General features: G+C 28.5%; 1 protein-coding gene across 1 annotated transcript in view; it reads left to right on the top strand.

The window, feature by feature from the left end:
- The first annotated feature begins 411 nt into the window (after positions 1–411).
- Positions 412–18,040, top strand: part of LOC142332053 (rapamycin-insensitive companion of mTOR-like) — a 91,197-nt gene continuing 73,568 nt past the window's right edge. The window contains exons 1-9 of the mRNA XM_075378224.1: positions 412–551; positions 642–686; positions 4,495–4,654; positions 5,637–5,768; positions 7,888–8,078; positions 9,638–9,851; positions 13,134–13,293; positions 15,394–15,572; positions 16,499–16,629. Of these exons, the coding sequence (XP_075234339.1) occupies positions 497–551; positions 642–686; positions 4,495–4,654; positions 5,637–5,768; positions 7,888–8,078; positions 9,638–9,851; positions 13,134–13,293; positions 15,394–15,572; positions 16,499–16,629 (1,267 nt within the window). The 5' untranslated portion in view covers positions 412–496. The remainder of the gene's footprint in view (positions 552–641; positions 687–4,494; positions 4,655–5,636; positions 5,769–7,887; positions 8,079–9,637; positions 9,852–13,133; positions 13,294–15,393; positions 15,573–16,498; positions 16,630–18,040) is intronic.

Raw genomic sequence — 18,040 nt, forward strand, 5'->3', positions numbered from 1 at the left:
TCTTTTTTTTTTTTTGTAAACCTCCAGGTTCACTGTTTAGATATTGCTTCAGAGGATGAGATGAATGATTTGTAGTGTGTCTGAAAATGGCATGCCTGACCGGGATTAGAACCCAGGGCCTCCGGATGAAAGTAGTTACCATTTCTTTTTCCTGTTTAGCCTCCGGGAATTACCGTTCAGGTATTACTTCAGAGGATGATATGTTTGAGTGTAAATGAACTGTAGTCTTGTACAGTATCAATTCGACCATTCCTGAGATGTATTGTTAATTGAAACCTAACCACCAAAGAAACCGGTATCCACGATCTAGTATTCAAATCCAAATAAAAGTAACTACCTTTACTATCAATCCAATCCTATCATTCGTCATTTACGTCACGAAAGAAACGATTCATTTATGAGCAATTTATCTTTCAGTATGTTTACTGACAAATTTTTTCTTGTTAATGGAATGCAATTGTTTTATTCGGTTAATCGATAGTATAATTAATGAATTATGGGGGTTTCCAGCTGGATGGTTAGAAATATTCTTTCTAGTCGTGGAACTAGAGGTAATTTTTTAAATTATTTGTTATTTCTGTGATTAAAAGTATTCGTTTTGTGTTTCGTTCAGTATGGTTATATTGTTCGTATTTTTTCAGGTTCCACTGGCACCGATAAAGGAATAAAATTGGATCCTAGTAGAGGTATGTTGGTTTTTTCAATGTTTTCTTGAATGTTAGATGTGAATTTGCTGTTTGTTTTCTATAATAACATACTAAATTTTGTTGGTTACACAAGCCTAACCAATTAGTATTCTTAGGTTTTTTTTATAGATTTTCTTTAAAAATTACATCAGCGGTAGTAATTTTATTTTTATTCAATAATTTTAGTGTTTTACTGTGTTTAGTTGTGTGAAGCTATGGAAAAACATATTTTGGATGTGGAACTAAGATGTTTTATTTCTGAAATGTAGATTGTTCGCATGATTAAATCGCAGTTATTTATTTTAGGTTTTTTGTACAGAAACCTATACATTGTAGTATTATATAAAAACACAAGATTATGTACTCATGAATGTTAGTACTTACATCTTAGTCTTCAAGTTTATGTTTAAATATGCTGCGTCAGTATTTTAACAGTCTTAATTTTTCTTTTTCCTGTTTTATTTTTTTAACATCTGAACTGAGATTTTTCTTAATTATACTCTGTCTGCTACATTTAATGTACCTGAAATAAGTCAAAGTAATGTAAAAATTCATTAAAATATTCATATAAAAGAAATAAAAAAGGATTGAGTTTCTGTAATGCTAAAATACTGAATCTGAGGTATAAGATTAGGTGCACGATCAATGATTGAAACCCAGGGTCAACAGATATAAGTAAAATAAGTATTTTTAGTGTTTTTAAAAATACATTATTGTTTCTTCATCTTGTTACCCAGCAGTCATCAGAAGGATCTATATGATTAAAAGTTATATTGTTACTTTAATATTATTTTGTCTTTTTTTAATATCTTAATAGAAAATCAAATAAAAGTGTATAATTACTTTTAAACCCCGATGTATGAGTTTAATTAAACTTGGGAATGTTTTGAAATAACTTACAGCTAGTAATATGTAATTTATAATTATTAGTTAATAATGTTGATTGCTAACCACTTAGCATTGTAAACTTCCTATAGCAAATGTATCAGTGTTATCTGTAATTATAAGTAGATCTATGTCTGTAGTAAATTAGTATTCACATTTTATATCATTCTATATGATTTTAGTTTTTTATGCCTTTTTCATTATTACAAGTAAATCATAAGGACAACATTTTTAAACAATTAATTGTGTATATCATGTTACTGAATACTGACGAGTGATAAGTAAATATAGTTAATGAATTATTATTGAGATAATTAATTTACGTGAATACTGACAAAAATTACGCAAATCTAACAAAGGGATATACAATATTGTATGAAGAAAAGATAGAACAAAATTTTAATATTTTGTTAATATTCATAATAGTATAATCCAACAAAATTAACTATGCATAGTAACTGGATACGTACTTGTTTGACTGGTGAAAGAAGAGTAGAGTACTGGGGAGACAATCACGTTGTTGTGTAGCTGACCCCTGTTAGTGCTTAGTTAGGTAGGGTCTTTAGTTGTATTCATATTCTAATTATAATTAGAATATGAAGCTATGATTGATATTGAAATAATAACCCCCAATTGTGAGCATTCTGCTGAAGTGCTATAACATAGATATATTGATAGATAATAATGGCATATGATCACAGGAATAACATTATTTTGTCTTTGTGAACTTTAAACTATTTTTAAATATTCTTACTAAATGTATTATCCTATATATATTTTACTTAAACTACCTTTATATTCTTAAACTGAGGTATTTTTGGTAATTTAAAATATTAGAAAAAATAGAAGAAGAATATTAGATAAAATAGAATAATAAACAATTATCAAAGTATTCATCATCAGAAAAAAATTCTGTAAACAATCTAATACATTTTTGATTTATATGTGTATATGAGGGCCATTTGAAAAGTTCTTGGCCTGACAAAGAAAACACAAAATTTATCAGAAATTAAAAAAAGATTTTCAACATAGCCATTTTGCAATTTGATATATATAGATCAATGACATTCCAACTTTTTAATACCTTCAATGTAATAGGATTTGTCCAACTCTGTAAAATGAGCGCATGTCAGCTTTGACCTCATCATTTAATGTAAATTTTTGTCCAGGGAGCCATATTTTCAGGTTTGGAAAGAGGAAGTAATCCCTGGGAACCAAATCTGGGAAATATGGTCCATGTGGAAGCAATTTGAAATGTAAATCATGAAATTTTGCAGCTACAACTGGAGACATGTTAGCAGGCCCATTATTATGGTGAAAGAGCATTTTCTTTTTTGCGAGATGTGGCTGTTCAGCCTGAATAACAACCTTCAATTTGTCTAATAGTGAAGCATAATACTTCCTGGTGATGGTCTTGCCTTTTTACAGGAAGTTTAATAGAACCACTCTATAAGAAAACCAAAACTTGTAGCCATAACTATTCCCACAATTGGAAAACCCGTTTTCGCTGTCTTTGGCACACTTTCACCCACTCGCACTCCGGTTTTGACTTCTGTTTGGTGTTTAGCATGTAATGGTGTATCTATCAGTTATTTACTGTTATAAAATGAAGAAACTCAGCAAAATCCAGTTTAAATAAGTCTAAACACCTTTCAGAAGTGTTCAGTCAATTGCTTTTTTGGTCAACTGTTAATAAATTTGACCTAAAATAACTTTTCCATAGAGTAAAAAGCTTTTTCACATCCAAAATATTTAATAAAATATAAATAGACACAGTCTATTTAGATATTTGCAATGTCATCCAGCTTGCATACTTTCAGTCAAGTCATCAGTCATTTAATATGGTGTTGTGATTTCTTGAGGCATTTTGTTGGTAGCTGTTTTTGGTTGCCCTGATCATTCATCATCTTGGACAGATGTACGGACCATATTAAAATTCAGAAGCTTGCTTTTTTTACCAACGAAAACAAAGGGGAAGAATCCTGTAAAAATGAACTTTTTTTATATGTCTGTTGGGATTAAATCTTTTATAAAAGTTCTTTATAGCAACTCGATCATCAATTTTATCCATTTTTTAGTAATTGTCAGAACTTATTTGCATTGCTTATTCACTACAAAGATGAAACGTATGCATCTGCTGAAACATTGCAACCCACCATCTAAAGGATCATACTTGATAAAAACATAGTGATTTGGTCATAATTGCATCATCTCTTTGTCAAGCTGAGAACTCTCCAAATGACCCTGGTATTAGCCCTTTTTCATTCTCTTTTCCCTTTTACAATTCTTCTCTGAAAGGTGCCTCTACAAAATATGATTGAAAATAACATTTTACTTTTTTAATATCTTTCAACAGATACCTCCTCCTTCTCCTTAATGCTTCTCTCATTTCTTATTCTATAATTTCATTTTGTTTTCTCCTTTTCCTATTATAACCAAATTTCAAAACCTTCATGGTTTTTTCATTCCTCTTGATCCATATTCTCTCTCCACTTTTTACAAGGCTAGGTACCAAGCTTTCAAGAATTGTGTACTTATATTTTTAAGTGTATTTTTCTCTTATATTTTAGTGTAACATATATTTAATTTCATTTCTTTGTTTTTATTTCTATTTATTTACCAAGGAGTAAGTCAGTGATCGGGTTGTGTATCCATTAATATGAATCTTAAAATGTTAAGTTCTGCTTGATCTTTGGGTGATATGGTTGGTAGGTCTCATGACAAGGTAGGTATAACAGGTTAGGTATTATGAATAATTTTGTGTGTCATCAGGAATATATTCATAAACAACAAACTGTGTACAAATTAATACTTTGGTAAAATAAAAATGTTTTACTCACTTCGCAATAAATGAGTACCAATAATTCCCTAATATTGTATAAATAATTTTGTTTTATAAATATCAATTCTATTTGTTCTCTAGGAGTTGCTGAAAATGTAAAGGAGATATTGATCAGTGTATCAAAAAAACATGGTGTTTCAGAAAGTCATCAAATTAGTTATTTAAATGGATTTGTTAAAATTATAACTGATGAAAATGCTGATAAAGATTTTGGATTTCCAACTGAAGATATATTATTGTGGTATGTGAGATTTTGTTGTTTTTGTGTTATAGTTTAACAAAAGTAAGAATGCCATTAAAGGTTGCCAAAGAGATATTTTCTGCTGTTTGTTAAATAGGTAATTACCCTAATATTACTATTCATATGATCTCTGGCTCTTCCCAAATTTAAAGATGCACTAAGAGAAGGAATATGTTTTAACATTATTGGAATCCAGCATAATGTGATATACAAACTCAAGAGTATTTTGAAAAAAGGGTTTCAAGCCTGTTTTCAGAAATGTGAATTCAAACCTGGATTTAAATTCACAGTGGGAGTACTTCAAAAGCAACAATATTCACTAATTAATGTTCAGTTCCAAATGTATGTTTTATGTACACTTGTTTCCGGGCGGTAAGTTTGTATAACTCTCTGAACAAATTTTTTCCAAGAATTCTGAATAAAAGCAATATTTTTCTGGGAAGGAAAAAGCCATGAATTATTGTTAGTTGTGGTGAATATAATTAAGGATCATGTGGCAAAATTGTATTTGATAACTCTTTTCCGTTGCCTACAAAAATTCCAATATTAAAACAAACTTCTTATACACTTTAATAATGCTTTGAGTGTTAGGTAAGTTTTTCTGAAATGTTTATTTTTTAATGGTTAATTTAAAAAAAGATTTATTTGGAGTGATTTAATAAGATGAGAAATAATTTTTGATAAGGAAAGCAAAAATTCTTTCGGTGGTCTTGAAAAACAAAAAATATTATTTTTAACTAAACTTTAAATAGCTATAAACTAAAACACAAATGAATTGAGTAGAAAAAGTTAGGTACATATCTAATTTAGTTATATATCTAAATGAAAGGATAAAACATAACAAGTCTTATAAAAATTTTATATTGTGAGTGTTAAAACATTTATTTTTCTTAACCAGGTGGAATGCCCATTTGAAAAAAATTCTTTTTCATTTTAAATATTTATTTTTCATTCTGTTCATTTTTTTCTTTTTTGCTTTCAGCTTACGACCTGCTATGGTACATGAATCTAGTCTTGTTCGAGCAGCTGCACTTCGAGTCGTTAAATTTCTTATTCAAACTAAACAGGATTTTGCTTCTTGTATAAAATTACAGTATCCATGTTTGTTAGTGAGGTATGATAAAAAAAAATATATATATGTTCAGCAGTTTTACCTCTCTATCTCTCTCTCTCTCTCTCTCTCTCTCTCTATATATATATATATATATAGAGAGAGAGAGAGAGAGAGAGAGAGAGAGATTATTATTATTATTATTTACTCACTGTATAAGTATTTGCTTGTATATGTATGGGTACCTACTACTTATTTTAATTTTTTTATTCTATTTCACAATAGTTTTACTGTTACTGATTAATATTATTTTTATAATCTCTAGAGTCCATTTTTAGCAACTTTTTGTTTCTGTTTATTGTCACCACATGAAAAAAGATTTTCTGCATGTATTTCTCTTTGCAGTTGTATAATTTGATATATACTTGAATGCAGTAAGGCATTTTCCTGCTCTTCTTATTTGGGCAACATTAACCTGTTCAGTTATTCCCTCTCAAAATAAAAGATTCCAAATTTTGTTGCAATAAAATGAAGATAAACTCCCTAAATTTATTTACAATTCTTTCATTTGCTCAGTGTATTCTTTACAGTTGCAAATGGATATGTAGGTGATACTGTTGATGATATGTCTCGTATACATGTGAGACATCATCCAGTTGATCACTGTTACAGCAGCAGTGGATTAAAAGTTCCACAAGATCAGCAGGGGAATGGTAGTAAGGAAACAATATTCTTTATAAATCTACACTGATAAAATTTGGAAATCATTGTTGCTACTGTATTAATACCTCATCATTGCAATTTTCGAACCCTATCCTAACATTTTGGCAAGTTTTCACTAAAGTATCTTCACATCTTGTAGTAACTGGAAAGACAGTCGTCATAATGGTAGATATGATTCTACCAGTCATCATCTGTGGGTGATTCATCTTCATAAAGTTGTAGCAACAGGCTGTTCAATCTGTCTAAGTATTCCTGTTGACTTTACAAAGAAAACTAAATGCTGTGTACGTTGAATAGTACAAAACATGTTCACCTTTAGGGATTCTTGCAGATGTTCAATAACTGTGGGAATTTCTGGTTCCAGATTCATGTTTTTTTGGCGATTCATAATTCTTTATATTTGAAAAGTTGCATCATCACTAAAGACAAGAAATTCTATAAAACTGTTAAATTATTCAATACTTGATGCAGAAATGAAGGTGCACTTCTTTATCGTCATTAACTGAGAGTGCACCAACTGATGTTTGTTAGGTTTGACCTCTCGCCAAACTGTTTGTTATGAGATGTTGTATTGTAAGGTTGCATATGTACTATAGTTGGAGGGGTATTACAGTCTTAAGTGACAAATCTGCAGTCTCTTTTTGTAGCTCTTGATATTCCAGCTTAGGAGTATATGTATCTTAAAAAGTTTAAGATGAAGCTTTGTGTGGTAGAGTTGTATACAAGTAGACTCATCTGGAATTATGCTCAAAATCATCCTATATTGTTATTTAGTATGGTTTTCTTATATTTTGACAGTGAGTGTCTGCATATTGACTTGGCAGCAATGTTTCTAAATAAACTGCCTAATGGGAGACAATAACAACTTTGTAACATGGTTGTACAGTAACTATAAATTAATTTACTCATTATTGCCTCTTAAGTCCCTAATTAATTTCTAATCAAATTTTATATTTATGGATGTTTTTAACCTTTCAACATAATATATTAATTATCTGATTTGGAGGACAGTTCGTATTAATAAGAATTCAGCTCGCTATAATCATATACAAAGTGGTGTAACCCTTTAAACTGTTGCATTCTGCAGTGTACTTTCAGCACATAGCAATGTCATAAACTACTATTTGCATTTAACTATATTTATTTAAAAATTACACATGAGAATTAGAAAATATGAAGTTTCTTTAATAAGACTAATTAAAACTTTAAGAAGTGTATAATTTTTACATATAATAGAGGTAAAATTTATTATGCTGCATAAGTAGACATGTTATATATGTCTAAATAGATTTATTTATTACTAAATAGACCTGGTCATTTTTTCATCATCATAATTTTTTAAATTAAAAAAAAATTATTATTTGATATTAATAAAACTTTTTGATGTAACAAAAAAATAAATTTTTATTGAGGAAAAACTTATATATATATATTTCAAGCTTGTTTTTCTTTTCCATAGATCTTTAGATTTGTTACTGGATAATGATTGTGAAAGGACTCAAGCACTACGTGTTGTACGACGTTTACTTTCCTTAAATGCTGCTGAGTTTCCAATCAGTCTTGCACGATGTCTTGTATCACTTACTATGACACCTCCTGATATACGTGATCGAATGATTCGAGCAGTTCTGGGTACACTCGTTGAGTTATGTATGTAAAATAATAATTCTTTATTTATTTATTTTTATTTATTTATTTTCATTTGAGGGTGAAAAACAAGAAAATTGCCTTTTGCTGAATTTTTTTTAGGCACATAGACCTTGGATTTCATCATTTGGTGGCAAATAAATTACATTGTATGCAAATGCCATGATGTAATAATAGGTTCATCATATATATGCTCTCTTTATTGTATGAAATTAAAGTTACAGTGCTTTTTTAATTTCATATTTTCTTTACATTTTATACAAATTGAAGAAAAATTATCATCATTATTTTAATTTGCATCTGTTTTTCAGTTCATATGAGACTGCAATGAATAGCAGAACCTCTTTTAAGAAAATAAACTAATTTTTACCAAACTTAGCAATTTGCATAATTGAATTACTACTTGTCTGTTATATTTTCACTTGAATTATTTATCAGTGAACAGCTCATTTTTAATGAAAAATATGCTTTTACTATTTACTTACTCATAATGTACCTAAAAATAAGGTATTGATTAAAAAATTAAACCCACCGTCCTGGTGATGGTAATTTTTTTTAAATTTAGATACTGAAGTTGCATTTAATAAAAAATTTCACCAGTTAAAAAGTAATATTAGAAACAACTTTACTTGGATGTTTTCTTTTTCATTTTGAATGGGGTACAAGATGTTTCACCCACTTTTTTACAAAGTGGTTTTATAATTTACCTGCTTAGGATGCATTTAATGAAAAATAACAGTTGAAAATTATTCCTGAAATTTCAAAAAGGGATTCTTTCCTTATACTGCTGGAATAGATTTTTTTTTACCATCTGAAGATGTATTTTAAGTAGAGCTGTCATTTCATATTTTCCATTTTTCATTGGAAGCTTACTTTGTGATTTAAATGTGACAGCGATATGTATGTACTTTAAGATCTTGTTACTAAAAGGGTTGATCTAAAAATATTTGGTATCTTCTCTATATCCTCAGTTATCTGTTTTATAAATATTGTATTTTTTTGTTCAGTTTGGAGTTTTTAAGCATTGAATCTGTTGGTACAAATAAAATATTAACTCGCCAAGAATGTAATGCTACATTATCCTGCAACCACGTCTATTTTTTATAAGTTCTTTCATAAATTTCTGTTTCTTGTCTAATTCATTTTAAAATATCTTTTAGATTTATCAGTCATCTAATTTTTAAGATTATTATCCAGTAACTATATTGCAAAGTTACATTTTTCCTTTGTTTTAATTTTCTTGTTTTCTACATTTCATACCATAAAATAATTCTCCTACGGTGTTATAAAGATGCTTTTTTTAATTTCTAGCTCTATCAGTACATTAATCCAAGTAAGTTCTCTCTACCTTTATATCAGCCTAATTTTGATATTTTCATTATTTTACTTGTCCTGTGTGATTTATTACTAAAATTAGGTTATAAGCAGTTTTGTACAATAATTTCAAACTTTTATGATAAGTATTTACTTCACTATTTAATACTGTAGAGTTGATCACCCGTTGAAAAAAGATTGTTAAGCCATCTTTTGTTTATAGGTTTTCCATTTTGTGTTTTTTATAGGTGTATTGAATCCTGAAGTTTTTATTAGTAGCGGTGGCGTAAAGGCATTGACTAGAGCACTCTGTAATGTCGGAGCATCATCTCGCATCGGTGAAACTGTAATTGGAGCTTTGCTATATCTAGTTAATAAGCCAGAAACAAGAATAAAAGCAATGATAAGTTTTGATTGCTTAGCTTCACCATATACTGATCCACATACACTTGGAAGACCTAGGTGAGTTAAAAAACTCTTTAAAAATGCTTTTGAATTTTATTTATTTACATCACATGAATCCATAGATGACATGCAATAGCTGTTTTCTATAATGTTCAAGAAATCTAGTTTTAAAGGATCTATTTGTTTATCCTACATAAATACTATCACTATCATTACATTTAATTTTATAAATTCCACAAAGTTTGTTTATTTTTTTATTATTATTTTTGTTTTTTTGAATATTTTATTATTTAATTATTAGGTTTGCATATTGTTTTAAATGTTTCTTTATTGTAAGTTTTAGTTATGTTTTCAATCATATTATTAGTGTATAAAATAATTTCTGTATATTTTTTCACTCTTTTAGTTTATTATTTTTTAATTTATTTAATTATAGTTGTTGATATTATAATTACATAGGTTGTTATATAAGTAATTGATTATATCCCTACTTCAGTTTATTTTCCATTTAACTTTTGTTAGTAGAATAAAAAGGTAAATGTATTATCTTTTTTATCAATTTAAAAACAACCAGTATAACCTTAGAAGACTTTTTATTTGCTATATATCAGTCAAGAATTTAATGGAGAGTTATTTTTATTGTTAAGGTTACTTATTTTTATTTAAGAGGTTGCATGAAAGGAGTTCTTATTTTTTTTAAAATGTTTCCAGGGCATCTGTGTTGATTATTATAATTCAAAAACTTATAGTTTATGTATTTAAATTATTTAAATATATATAAATATAATATATTTAAATATAATTTAAGTATATTTAAATTATTCTTGTACTTAATGAAGTAAAATTATACTTTATAACAGTAATAGTTTAAAAAGTAGGAAAATAAATAAATAGTGAGACTTACTCAAGATGAGACTTACATGAATGTAAATTTTTTAAATTAATTGGATTTAATTTAGCTTATTAAAATATTGTCTGTAATATGTCTCCAGCCACTATTTTGTTTTTGATATCAGATGATTTAAATTAACAGCAGATTATAACATGGTGGCCGTGAATAAGCTGTAAGTAAATTAAATTTTCAGAACAAGACTTGGCTTCCAGAATCAGTAAATCTGCACTAGATGTCCAGTGACCTGTGGAATGTCATATGAATTGATCAATGTAATTTATTTTCTATGTAATAAAATATCTGCTGCTCATAATATGTAATTTCTGGATAACTTGTTAACTGATTAATTTTCTTAGGATAATCAAATTTTTTCTCATCTCCAACAAACATAATTTGATTTTCTGCGCAATAAAATTAAACTATATTCTTTTTCTTAAAATTATTTTAATAATGAGTTAAACTTACTATTATTAAATATTTATTTTACCTTTATACCTATGTATATTATTATGGGAAATATAATATCTCTTTTAAAACTTTCAGTGATGTAATGAGTACTTTAAATGATTTATAAGATAAAGAAAAAAGTTATAATAATATCTACTTGTGCCCAGTTAGATACTTTGGGTTTAAAAAGGGTTTATTATGCTTCCATTGTTTTTTTTTTAAATATATGAATCATTGTAAAAGTTAAAAAAAAATCTAAATTAAAACTTGATTTTAACTTACAGAACCACCAATTTTAGGATGAGTTTCTAATTAATACAATTTTTTTTTCTAGACTGAAGTCTGTGTTATCGTTTAATATGTATAAAATACACGTTCAGACAATTTTTACTGTCTTAAAAATTGGTATTTTTTTATAATGATTTTATTTGTTTATTTTATTTACATATTTTTTTACTACAATTTCTTAGTATTTTTAAAAATTAATTTTGTAATTTGTAAGATATTACAATGGTGTTTCCTTTGATCCATCCAGGCAAATTCTAGAGTAGCATTCTTCCCATTCCTGTTGTCATCGGTGAATAAAATATTACTTATTTTTAATATTACAAAAAGTAATTTTATCATCTGATAAATTTTATCATCTGTCAGACTTCAACTGATGACACCCATGTTCAGAAAATCAACAATCTGGTGTATGCAAATCGCTGATTCACTGTCAGAGAATTTGCGGAAGAGGTTAACATCTCAATTAGATCATGACATGACATTTTGACTGAAAAATTGAACATGCATCGAGTTGCAGCAAAGTTTGTTCCTCGTTTGATGACCGAACAGCTGAAAGAACATCGAGTAGACGTTTATTGGCAACTTCTTGAACAAGCCACTAATGATGAAACATTCACACAAAGGATCATAACGGTAGATGAAAGCTGGGTTTAGGATATGGCTATGACATCAAGAAAAATGTTTGATCATCACAATAGATTGGTAAAGGATCTCCATGCCCCAAGAAAGCACGTAAGTCTCAATCCAATGTCAAAGTGATGCTCTCTGTTTATTTTTTGATTTTAATGGAATTGTGCATTTTGAATTTTTGCCTCAAGGTGAAATAGTGAACTGTGTGTACTGTCAAAGCATTTTACAATGGTTATGTGTAAAAATCCACAAAAGGAGACCAGAATTATGGCAAGGCAACTCATGGTTCCTTCACCACAACGATGTTCCTACACACTTAGCTCTGTCAATTAGTCAATTTTGTACCAAAATTTAGATGACTGTCCTTCCTCAGCCTTCCTACTCGCCAAACCTAGCTCCTTGTGATTTTTTCTTATTTTTGAAATTAAAATCAGTGATTAAAGGACGCCATTTTGAGACTGTTTATGACATTAAAGCAAATTCATCGCTGACCTTAAAGGCCATTTCAAATGAAGCTATCCTGGACTGCTTCACCCAGTGGAAACACCACTGGGAAAAGTTGTGAGTAAGGGAGAGGAATACTTAAAATGGGACAAGGACCGGTAGTAATCTGTAAAATTAATAAAAAAGATTAAAAAAATAAAGTTTGGCTACTTTCTGAACAGACCTCGTAATTTTATGAAATTGCATTTATAAGCAAATAAGTATAATTATTTTGATATTTTTCATGCGCATAACTGTTATTTGTCATTGTCTATCATAGTTTTGGACTGCCATGTTATTTCTTAAGGATATCCATCTTTGTCCTTAATGTAGTTTGCCTTTAAGAGTTCTTTCTCATTCGAAGGATAATACAGTGCCCCAACTCCATCTGCCCTCACATGCCATTGTCACTTAGTAAGAGAAAATCCCTTATCCTAAGAGTCCCTCAGCTGGCAGACTACAGTGTTAAAGGTAAATAGTAATGAGGTTTCCAGATCCCTCTGCCTCAATTATGATGATAACAGTGTAATTTTTTTTGTATATACAAAATAAAAAATATTTTTATACATTTATTTCCTATTATAATTTTATTATTTTAGTGAAACTAACTTCTCGACTGAAACACAGCTGCAGTGGACGCATTTTGTACTTGTTTCGTTGTTACGATCTTGGCCTGGTGTTCTAAATTTTTGTCATCCTGAGAAAGATGGTTTAAGATCAATAGTTAATACTCTTTATTTAAATCAACGTGAAATTAGGGTAAGTTATTCTTTAATGTTTTATAAATTAATGAGTTAAGTTATTTAACTGAACTGTTGCTCTAAGAGATGTTAACCTTGCTTTGTAAATTGATCCTGCTGCTGGCTGCAGTTAATATTTAAATGTACTTACATTTTTTACAGGAAGGTTTTTCACTTTATCTTGTTGCATGTTGTTTTATCCCATGATTATTTCTTTAAACATTTACTGTCTGTTCGTTATGTAGAGTTTAGAATAAAAAAAACTTTCTTTATGTTTACTGTCTTGGTATCTGATATAAAATTAACTATTCTGCTACTGCTATGATCTGATCTGTTGCAGATAGTGGAACTCTTGTTTTTCATATTGTAATTGGATTACATATTTTTAATTCAAAATTTGAATAATTTAAATTAAATGTATTGCTTTCTTAAATGTATTGTTTGTAATGTTCAATTTTACTTGATCATTAGTTTTTTTGCTGTTTTTTATTATTTGAATTAATAGATATGGTTTCGTTTCATATCATTAGCCAAGATGGTAGGCATATTATTATTTTTCATATTTTAACAGTGTAATATAATCTGGCCCCTTGGAAGGGGGGATGTGTGGCAACCGGTAACGTCACAAGGTGGATATCTTTCCTTATGGGGTTGGGGTGTAATATAATCTCCACAAAATTTTCTGATGAATTGTGGATCTCTGTGAAAGTACTAAATGTAAGGAAAAAACAAAGCAGTAAGTGAAAAAAATTAATCCTTATTGATAACTTTCTGATAAAATATGTCAAAGAAGAATTAAAGCAGATGAAATATGTTTCAATAAGAAACATTTTTTAGAATGTTTAATATAGATTTCTTTTTTGTTAGATAAGAACTGGTAGAGGTAGACCAGGTTGGGTATAATAAATGCAGTTTGTGTATAATAAAATAGTACATGTTACATTATAACACTGCTATGCTGTAATATGATTTATTATGAAATTTCTCATCGTACTTATGAATAAATCTAAAGTTTTTTCCCAATCATGCAAAAACTTTCACTGATTTGAATGTTTTTTTATTATTTTTTTTTTTTTTTTTGAGAAACATAGACTAAAAAAAACTGATTTACATTAGTCTTTAAAAAAATAAAGAATTATGCAATTTTTAACAAATCTATCAAGTTTGTGAAATGAGTAAATTTCTTCTTTGAGCAAGTACTACTGCACCGATTTTGATGAATTTTTTTATAGAAAAATTTATAAGCTACACACACATAATAACCCACAGGTTGAACTTCAAGTATCCAGAGCTGCCAAGACCAAACATATGAACATTAAAGGGCTCAAGCTGCATGCCAAGTAATTCATGTGAAAACAGGGGTAGCCATTAGCACTTCATAATTTTTCATTTGTACGAGAGTGCATGTTTGAGTATCTATAAAATTGTATTTGAAATGGTTGGATACCATAGATTTAATTTTATTTGTGTTATAAACATGACATGAATTACAATATATTGTCATCCCATGACATTTTTTATCATTGCAGTCAAAATGATTAAGGTAATGATTGACTTAATAATTCATTGCATTGTATTGGAAACTCTTGTCTGTTTTGTAACATGCACTTCCAAAAACCTCTTGTTAGGGATCACCCATTTGCCATGAACACAATTGGTTTCTTCAATGTCATTGTTCTAGGACTGTGTAAGTTTCATTTCCCTTGACTCCCCGCCATATCTAGACATACTTCTCACAAATATCTGTTACAATCTACTATGAAAGAATTTGACAAATTTAACTTGTGGTCTTATCATTTTTACTGACATCATTTCTTATGACCAAGAACAAACGAAATGCATGGCAGTTATAAATTGGTATCTAGGTTAACAGACTAGTAATTTACTGCAACATGTTCCTAGTTCTTTGAACTGCAGTACTAATGTAACAGAAATAAGATTCATAAATTAATTATAATATGAAATGACAACAGACACTTGTACATTTGACAGTTATAAACAGTTGAACCTCTACCACAATTATATTAGCTAAGATTTATTTGTAATTTATTATTTTATATTCTTGTTAGTTAAATTATATAACATTGCTGATATTTATTATATTTTTGTATTATTTCAGAAAGCCGTGTTGGATTTATTGTATGATTTATTATGTTTGGCTCAACCAGAATGGAGTGATGAAATTAGTGTAGCATTAGATGCAGTTGATCCTTCTAAATATCAGGAATCATTTAGGTTATCTGATGGATTTGTTGCTGCAGAGGGTAAAGCTGTTCTACCTCATATATCTAAATCGAGGTAAAAGTTTTATTAGATGGTTTGGTTTTTACTTTTGTGTACTTTTCTCCTTTTATATATTTATTCATTATTGTTTATTCAGTAAATCATGAAGAGCTTATCATTATGATCATAATAAAATTTCTGCACTCTGTTAATCTCATCAACATTTTGATTTTGTTCAAATATGAGCTTAATTTTTTGAGAATATTGATGCACTGCAAGGTATACCTACATATAAAATAAAGATATCTTCTCTTTTTATGTTTAATGTACGAATTTTTTATTCTTTCTACTGCAGCCTCAGTGGCTGAAAAAAATTATGTTTATATGATACTTTTAGCGCCAATTCCAGATAGCATATTTTTTTATAGTAAAATATTTTTCTTTCTTTTTTAGAACATGTGAAGTTTCTTTATTTAATTGATAATTAATTACTTTTTCTTGTGCTTGAATGTTCATATTTTCATTAAAAATTGATGCCATTTCTGCCTTATGAAGTGTAAATAACACTCAAATATAGTTCTCTAAACTTCCTTTTTCTAAATGTTTGTTTATTGTATGTATTGCTTATAAGTGTTCCTGAAATCATAGTTTAAATTTTGAAGCGGTAGAGATCTCTGCGTGGTTAAAAACAAAAAAGTAGAAAGAGCGTGTGGGACAATTTCTTAATTATAACAAAATTATTATTTATCTTATTGAAAACAAAATGGAAAATATGCATTATTAACTAGGAACAAATTAAGTGAGTCAGTTTCTCTATTTTATTGATTCCCATTTAATGTTGAAAAAGAAAGATAAAGAAAATTGGCTGATCTTGTAGCTTTGTTTCTTTGGGACAGTATTATTTTTACAATATACTATTGTAAATTATTTTTAGTAGGTTCCATGAAAGATTAGATTGTATAATTCTTTAATATCCAAAATTTCATTTTTTTTTCTTTCAGAGTTAATCTTGTGGAAGTTCATTTGTCATTATTATTATACTGTTTTTTGGAAGCTGGTTTATTAGATGCAATTGTAGAAGTGATTGTATCTGATGACACATTTTTATCTGTCAGAGCTACCATTTTATTAGGTAATTTATTTACTTTTTTCATTAAAAATATTGTAAAATTTTTACTTTTTTAATTAATTGATAAAATAATAAATATTATGTTCAGAAAATCACAATGTGAAGGTGATTGATTGTAAAGTAGTACATGATTTTAAATTGGAAAAATTTTTTAATAACTGTTTACAAAAACTATTTAAAATCTAAAACTAAATTGGCATTTTGAATGCTAAACAGTCATTAATAAACTTTAGGAATATTGATAAGAAATTTTATTTTCAGATTTTAAACAGTTATGAATGGTTTACAAATTTATATTGATATTCAGTTTGCATAGATCCTTCTTTATATCTTCCATATCTTTCACACACACAAATAAAAATCAATGTTTGTTTGTTTGTTTGTCCCATATGTGTTCATATACCATTCATCCAATTGCGATGAAACTTTGATGAGTTGTGTGCACACCTTTGAAGGTTTCTGAATTAATTTGGTGGCACTGGGGTTGAGATATTTAAAAAAATTGTATTTATGGGCTGATTTGGATCATATTCAGAATATGTATTACATGAAAAGAAAAATTTTTGCGAAAACTATACCCGCTACGTGGTGCCGGTGTAGAGATATTTACAAAACAAATACACAGACAGACTTTCTTCTTCTATATATATAAAAGGCAATGTTCATATGTATGTCTACTATAGACTAAAAACTACTGGACTGATTTATGTGCAGGAAAAATGGATAAAGAGAAAATAAAATAAATTCCCTTTCTCCTCAAAAAAGGAGAAAGGGAAATAGGGAACAAGAGAAACAGGGAAAAAGGGATAAAGTGAAAGGTTATTAGGGATAAAGGGATAAAGTTCTGTAATGTTCAGTTGTTAAATGTTTTATCAAACTTTCAATTGTGTTCATTTAATCTATGTATACACTCAGATCTAGCAATAGCGAAGCATTGCCAAGTCTGCTTGTTTCATATAAAGATTGATTAAAATTGTTGTAGATTAAAAAATAGTCGATAAAGAATGTTAGTAGTCATCCGCTAATATAAACCGACTCTCTTTGGCACATTTTTGCTTGTTTCAAGACTGCAATTTTTTTATTGTTTTGTTAATTTACTTGCTTTATATAAAGCAAGTTATGACTGATTTCAATTGTATGTTCAGTTTTAATAACTCTGCTTAATTGATGCCTACATAGAATAATCCAGTCGGCTCAAATCAGGTATTAATTTGTTTAAATCTCTTTAAGAAGTCAAATTTTCAGATACTGACAAGGGTAAGAGATCAGCCTACAATAGAATTTATTGATGCTGATTTGCTTGGTGGTAGGAATGGTGCTTCTTACTTTAAATTTAAAATATGGCAGCTTTCAATTTGGCACCATTTTGGAATAAACTTTGTTTAAAGATTTTTGAGCAGTTCAAATAACTTAT

Source organism: Lycorma delicatula, chromosome 11, assembly GCF_047948215.1.
Source record: "Lycorma delicatula isolate Av1 chromosome 11, ASM4794821v1, whole genome shotgun sequence".
Classification (NCBI taxonomy): Eukaryota; Metazoa; Arthropoda; class Insecta; order Hemiptera; family Fulgoridae; genus Lycorma; species Lycorma delicatula.